Source organism: Perkinsus marinus, assembly GCF_000006405.1.
Source record: "Perkinsus marinus ATCC 50983 genomic scaffold scf_1104296943978, whole genome shotgun sequence".
In the NCBI taxonomy this organism is placed as follows: Eukaryota; Perkinsozoa; order Perkinsida; family Perkinsidae; genus Perkinsus; species Perkinsus marinus.
In genome coordinates, this window is record NW_003211622.1 from 50,948 (window position 1) to 57,871 (window position 6,924).

Below are 6,924 nucleotides of genomic sequence, written 5' to 3' on the forward strand. Positions count from 1 at the left end.
GCGCTGGATACGATAATCGGACTGCTAAGGTAGTAAGGGTATCTTGAGGTTGAGATGGTATGATACAAAATAGGTCCAGTATAGGACATTTTCCGAAACCGCGCGATAATCGATCATCTCTTATCAGGCTCGGATTCCGAAGGCTCATCAAGACTGGAAGATCCCCGAGCAATATGAGATTCGGCAACTGATCGGCACTGGAAGCTACGGACACGTTTGTGAGGCCTATGATAAAGTAAGAGTATTATGAAGTTGATTTTACTTTGTAGTTTTGTTCGGTTAGTATAATCAGAGGATTGTTGCTATTAAGAAGATCCACAGAGTGTTTGAAGATCTCATTGACTGCAAGAGAATTCTCAGGGAAATTGCTATACTCAATAGGTGATCGAATGTTTGATGCCAGGGGCTGTGGTGAATTCACTATTCAGGCTTGACCACGACCACATAATAAAGATGTTGGATATCTGTCCGCCTGATGACCTCGAGAATTTCGATGAACTTTACATCGTAATCATTCATCTTCCCTCACCAACACACCGCCCCTGCTAGGTGCTCGAAATCGCTGATAGTGATTTCAAGAAGCTCTTTCGGACGCCGGTTTTCCTCACGGAACTTCACATCAAGACTCTGTTATACAATCTTCTGGTTGGAGTCAAGTATCTTCACTCAGCGGGAATATTACATCGCGATTTGGTAGTTTTCCGATTTGCGGCGTTTGCGGTCAAAATTACTCTTTTAAGTAGAAACCCGCAAACTGTCTGGTTAACCAAGACTGCTCAGTGAAAATATGCGATTTTGGTCTCTCGAGGGCGATAGGGATGGAAAAGCAGTTGCACTTACAGCACTTACCTAACACTCCTAGAGAAATAGATGTAGTGTGTGGGATTCGAACCCGGGTCCTTTGGAAAGTACTGGCTTATCAGGCCGAGGACACAACCGTTGGAGCAGCGTCGACGGCGACGGCCGCCGGGCCGATAGTCCCTCATACTCTGAATTTGAAAAGGCAACTGACTGGGCATGTTGTGACAAGGTAATGGCCTTCGACGCCTCTCACTGCATCATACCGTTTGTTAGGTGGTATCGGGCACCCGAGCTGATCCTGCTAGAGGAAAACTATGGCGAGGCAATAGATGTGTGGAGTGTCGGCTGCATCTTCGCTGAGCTCTTGGGTGAGATTCCGACGCAAATGTGTTTGCTTTTCTCAGCTGAGTTTAGGGGTTCTTTCACTACATTATGAGAATTCACACACAATTTTGGATGTTATTCATGTGATTTATCGCTGCTACAGTGCGTTCCAATTTGATATGCAAATGCGAAAAATGTACGAAATCGACCTGAGACTCTATCGCATATTATTATGAACATGTGATGCGATATAAGCAACTGTTTAGAACTGTGATGGCGACAAGTTGTTCACCAGAATGGGAACCTCCACATTTGCATATCAAACTGGCACATACTTTAGGAATGATGAAAGAGAACGTTGCCTTCCCATCCGATAGAGGTCCGCTCTTCCCGGGCAGTAGTTGTTTCCCACTGTCACCTGATCACAAGCACGCCACAGATTACAAAGTGAGTTCATAGGAGTAGTGGTGTCGGCTTTGGAGTAGTGGTGGTCGTTAGTTTCATACTCGGGGAAATCGAGATCAGTTGAATATGATTTTCAATATTTTGGGCACACCGTCTGATGAGGATATCGAAGAACTCGAGAAGGAAGATGCTAAGAGGTAATGGTCTAACGGTTACTTCTCAGGTTTGACAACCTGTGCACCCGGGTTCAATCCGTCGTCGGTGTATTCTTAACAAATTTCCTCCAGGTATATTAGATGCTTCACGCGCCGCAGCGGGACTGGCATCAGGGAGAAGTTCAGAGGATCTTCCCGTAGGTTCTTCAACCGATAACACTATTCCTGATAAAAATTCATTTTCAGTGGAGGCGTTGGACATTCTGGACAGAATGCTCGTTTTCAATCCTCGTAAACGCATCACAGTCGATGAATGTCTGGAGCACCCTTTTTTCAAGGGAATTCGAGGGACCGAAACTGTTGCTAAGGATCAGGTCAGATCAGGTTTGAGCTTAGGTTTTCAGGTTTGACTGTTTAGGTTTTCCTGCAATTTGAGCTCGAACCTGAACTTGATGAAATGCAACTCCGCAAGTACTTCATAATGGAGATGCAGAAGTTCCATCCGGATGTACGATGTGACGAAGGCGTGGTATTAGATGATTATTTAATTCCTAGGTACCAATGCCCGCCAGGTTCCAACGCTCGTAGGCTACTCCTAAGCTGTGTGATGAGTAGTAGGACCTATTGAAATACCATTCTTTCTACTACTAAGAAGAACTCGTCTTGTTGTTGTTGTTGCTGAGAGCTGCAGCATCGGTGCTTTCACAGTAACCACTAGTGGGAGGACTATTGAACCTAGGAGAAGTCGCATTGTTTTTTATTCAATCTAGAACCATCAGTAAACTGCAGCTAATACTCGTTAATAATGATTACTAATGTACGGTGATGTCGTGTTATATGAGCACCCGGGTTCGATCCCTGGTAAGCGCTATTCATCCATGGTATCACAACCCTCCGACTCAACAGCAGCTCCTCAGCTGCACATCGAGAAGACCCCACGGTTGGTCATGTTCGAGTTCCATCAGAATGACCCTAAGAAGGACACAGGCATGCGGCTGGTTAAAAGAGGTGCTGCCAAGGCGTTGAAACCCCATGTTCCGTTTCAAGTAATGTCTTATCGAAATCGATGAAGTCTACGGACCTTTCAGGGCGTCCTCTTATCTGCTGAGGGGAAGTCCTATCTGTCGGGTGGTGATCGAGAGATCGTTGCGAAGAGCGGAATTGGCGCTATAAACTGTTCCTGGAATCGCCTCGATGAAATTCCGAAGTAAGAGAGTCTTTTATGGTAGTGTTGGGATATGTGTTTGCTTTCTCCAGTAAGAATATGGATACACGTATTGATATCATAATCTACCCTTTGGTTGCTCAGAATATTACTAATAGAGTATTTTGAATTGCCGAAATTGGTACACGGGGTAGAAGTGTGCAAAAATCACGGAAATTTTCTCACAATTTTTGTATAGTCACCAAAGCATATGCACATTTTCTCAGGCGAATGAAGGTTCCTCCTCATCATTATCGTTTGTTGCCGATGACTCTAGTTGCGGCGAATCCTATAAATTTCGGCAAACGTGGAAAACTCTGTACGGCTGAGGCGCTTTGCGCAGCTGCGTATATAACAGGGTACAAGGACTTCGCTGAGGAAACTCTCAATGGAAGTTTTGGTTGGGGAGAAGAGTTCTTCGAATTGAATCGAGATGTGCTGGACTTGTACGCTGCGTGTAGCAGCTCTGATGAAGTTGAGGAGGCGGAGAAGGACTTCTTACGGAGCCTTGAGGAAGAGGCTGCTCATCGGAAGATGCGAATGATGCCCTCTAGCGACTCGTCGAGTGATGAGGAAGACTATGAAGAGGAGGAGACGAGAGAAGTTGATGCGTGTGGTAATTATATCGAAAAATAACAATACCAACGTTCCTGCGATTCGCAGAGTTGTGTTGTGAGTGTATTGATTGGACGGCCAGTCAAGTGAAGTTATAAAGACCTCTATCTTGATCTATTCAGGGGGATTATGTCATTAGCTTTGCACATACGTGTAAATGGGTAGAAGTAGTAATAGAGTCGTTGCAGTTTCGATGTTCTGGTTAGTGAAAGCAGCGACTTGCCTGTTGGTATCAGCTGGGGGTGAACGACCACTAACGACGCAACAGATCAAGTTGGAAGCGCCCAGTTTGACTCGAGAGGTGCATCGTCGTCGATTTTCCTATTAATAGCGCCTTTCAGGATATGTATTCGGATGCTCTGCCGAGGCAGTATCGATGTGATGGCTGTCGAGCGATTGCATATCATATCGATAGAGCGCTTTTGAAGGACGCTGAAAAAATACGTGTACGAGGCGTTGGTGGTGTTTACTGGAGTTCCACCCGTTTAACGTGAAGTGGCGTAATACTTGATGTAAATCATAGTATATATTTCTGCGATCGATAACACAATTGTTTTATGCGAAGCGAATAGTGACATATGTTTTTCACTAGTGTTTTTCATATCACGGGTGAAACTCCACTATTTGAATATTACAGCTTTGGCGAGCTGCCGATGCTCGCTGAAATTCGAAACGAATTAGTCCCATCATGAGGCTCTCTTGTAGGCTAAAAAGATGCCCGAATACGAGATCATCGATAAACTCGATGCACTTTGTGACGATAAGTCCTTCGAAGGCTATGGTGTCAGACGCGGGGTGAGTCGTACCAGCACCTAGAGGGCCGTGTAGCTGATATTATGGAGAATATATAGACTAGGCCCTGGAGACAAAGAAACGGAGATCGGAATGTTTGTGATGATCGCGGGTTCGATTCCCGGCACGCGCCTTTTTCAAGTATTTTCCGCTTGATAGTAGTCACGGCGCACAATAGTCTTGGCCAATATACGACATAGGCCGGGTTTGGCGATTTAAAACTATTATTACATTATTAAGGAATTATTTCCACACTTTTCGTCTCATTTCAGAGTAGTGGAAAAAATGTGTTGTCTGGTGTCGGCATCAACCCTCCAGAGACTTTGCACGGCGGCAGTGGTGGCTCGATACAGATGGGGGGACAGCAATGGTCCAGACGACTCGCATCTATGTGTCGAGAGCTAGTTGGTGAGATGCTATAGAAGTTTCAAAATTGGGCGGCATGTGTATTTTCCGAATTTAGTGTGGGGGGAAAATATGCACATGGTCAACAACATGTGTCGGTGACAATCATGATATTTTCCGAGTTCACTCGCCTTATCGGATGTGGAGAAATATGCATACGGTCAACTACATGTGTCAGTGAGGATACGAGAGTTCCGAGAGGATTTCGGGTAACTCTCATTGTTTTCTGTACACTTCTACCCAAATTCGTATGAGTGAGGAGAGATCTGAGCCTAGCTGAGAATCCTATCCTCCAGTATTGGTCTTATTAGAGGAGATCGGCGAGAAGGATCTGGTCGCAAGTTGGGCGAACATGGACGAGGGCATATCCCCGTCCCTGTTCTGTTCGTCATATTGCGTTACTGAAGACTCCCCTTCCCTCGACCATAAGGTGTCTCTAGAGGAGTTCATTACTACGATGGCGCTCGAGCGCGGTTTGGACGTTGGCTTCTATATGGAGAACAGTGAGCTGCGTAGGGGCCCTCTTGATGCTACCGATGACCCGCAGAGACTCGTCGGGATTGGATCGAAGAATTCGTCAAGCTTGCTCAAGCTTTGCAAATCGATCAGCAGCAGACGGCTGTCAATCATGTCCATGAGCTCTGAATCCTTTGCATATCAACAACAGACTTTCGTTACTTTTGCGATAGTTTCGATGGTTTCGACTTTTACCTCGTTTGGGAATACTCGAACTGGTCGAGGGAACTCGCTGATTCATCGACGCTGAGCTCGACGGGGCCTTTGAGATCACCTCAGCATCTTCTCGGAGATGTGAGCATCTTCTCGGAGTAACACCACTGTGGGTGTTACTACTAATAGATCTCAACAGAAATCCCTTCACGCTCCTGTCATGGAAAGCGTGAGGAATGACAGGCGCGCGTGAATGTGCAAATCGGAGACACGGGGCCTGTTTCACAAGGATACTTAATTTAAGGCGCCTTAAATATAGGAGCAACTTAAGGAGTTACTTAAGGTATACTTAAGAAGTACTCAACTCATTTCACAACGTTTAGGAGCAACTTAAGGAGCTCCTTAACTCAAGGCGTACTTAAGTATCTACTTGAACATGGTTACAGGTATAGAATAGAGTTACATATTCAGTTTTGTGGTGTAAATGCTCCAGTGGTTAGGCTGTTCGTTTCCCACACTATCGACGTAGGTACGAATCTGAGGTACGCTGTTTCTATGGTCGTTTACTGTTTCGCAACTACTTCCCTCGATCATGGGTGAGGTATCAATGGTAAGTTACCATTGGTAACGAGCTGCAGGGGGATTTCCCACGAATTACAATGTTAGCTAGAATAAGTCACTCAACGGTCCGCTAAGTAGAAAATATACTCATCTGAACTCAATGGTGACGCAAATCACTGAAATATCACTAAGTCGCTGCAACTACCTGCGAACGTAGCTCTTGCGAAGAGCGTTCCCGACACCATCCACTGGAGCATCTGGGTCAATTAGAGTTATTCAAGATGACTGTGATTGACCCAGATCCTCATCTCCTGTTCACAAGCAGCAAACATTGCATCCTCGACGTTTTGCAGTGGCTGATTCTCGAAGGTGACCATATCGTGAAGTTCGGTTCGGCTTTTGCTGCGTTGAAGAAATGAACTCTTCGCTCGGTTTCTCTGCCCCTCTGGACAAGTGGGAGAGCACCGTACTGCCGTTCGTAAGGTCTCCGGTTCGACCCCTGCGAGATGCAATATTAAAGCATCGTCCTTCGAAGGGTCCCTGGTTCAACCCCTGCGGGGTGCAATATTCAAACACGGTACTTAAGTATCTGTTTAGGTAGGGTCGGCTCTACCTTAATAAAAGTGCAGGTCCAGGCTTGCATGGGGCAAATTCAAGCAAGCGTAACAAGTATCGCTCGTGCGTGCGTAGCGCACGCCATGGTGATCGACTCGAACGAGGAGGTAGTGCAACCGGTCGAGGATTAGGTGATAGCAATCTGGCTGTGCAAGAGCATCTCGAGCCGGTTCCACTCTGGAATTTTTCTTTTATTGTTTTTACTAGTTGTTTGGGGGACATTGCCTATGTGCCTGCGTGCTAGGCAATGTGACTGTGGTGTTGAGCCAATGCACGGCGTATTGTGAGGTTCGGTATAATCACCGCCCTCTGCTGCCTAGTTGGCTAACACCCAGTCTCACCCAACACTCCCGAATGACTAATACGATGCGGTGGAGC

At 46.0% G+C, this 6,924-nt stretch overlaps 3 protein-coding genes across 3 annotated transcripts in view; all 3 read left to right on the top strand.

Annotated features, from left to right (window-relative positions):
* Pmar_PMAR025334 (MAPK2, putative) overlaps positions 1–2,284 on the top strand; it is a gene marked incomplete at both ends in the record, with an annotated part of 2,521 nt that extends 237 nt beyond the window's left edge. The window contains 12 exons of the mRNA XM_002780860.1: positions 128–235; positions 284–381; positions 429–507; positions 550–693; positions 744–1,030; positions 1,075–1,169; positions 1,466–1,572; positions 1,624–1,727; positions 1,818–1,882; positions 1,932–2,059; positions 2,104–2,200; positions 2,241–2,284. Coding sequence (XP_002780906.1) covers positions 128–235; positions 284–381; positions 429–507; positions 550–693; positions 744–1,030; positions 1,075–1,169; positions 1,466–1,572; positions 1,624–1,727; positions 1,818–1,882; positions 1,932–2,059; positions 2,104–2,200; positions 2,241–2,284 — 1,356 coding nt within the window. The remainder of the gene's footprint in view (positions 1–127; positions 236–283; positions 382–428; positions 508–549; positions 694–743; positions 1,031–1,074; positions 1,170–1,465; positions 1,573–1,623; positions 1,728–1,817; positions 1,883–1,931; positions 2,060–2,103; positions 2,201–2,240) is intronic.
* Positions 2,285–2,563: 279 nt separating this feature from the next.
* On the top strand, positions 2,564–3,525 carry Pmar_PMAR025335 (conserved hypothetical protein; the record flags this gene model as incomplete). Its single annotated transcript, XM_002780861.1, has 3 exons — positions 2,564–2,731; positions 2,774–2,892; positions 3,117–3,525. The coding sequence occupies 3 exons, from the start codon at positions 2,564–2,566 to the stop codon at positions 3,523–3,525; spliced, it is 696 nt and encodes a 231-aa protein (XP_002780907.1).
* A 693-nt stretch (positions 3,526–4,218) lies between these two features.
* Positions 4,219–5,346, top strand: Pmar_PMAR025336 (hypothetical protein; the record flags this gene model as incomplete). The annotated part of the gene is made up of 4 exons (XM_002780862.1): positions 4,219–4,299; positions 4,569–4,704; positions 5,013–5,204; positions 5,249–5,346. The coding sequence occupies 4 exons, from the start codon at positions 4,219–4,221 to the stop codon at positions 5,344–5,346; spliced, it is 507 nt and encodes a 168-aa protein (XP_002780908.1).
* Positions 5,347–6,924: the final 1,578 nt, after the last annotated feature.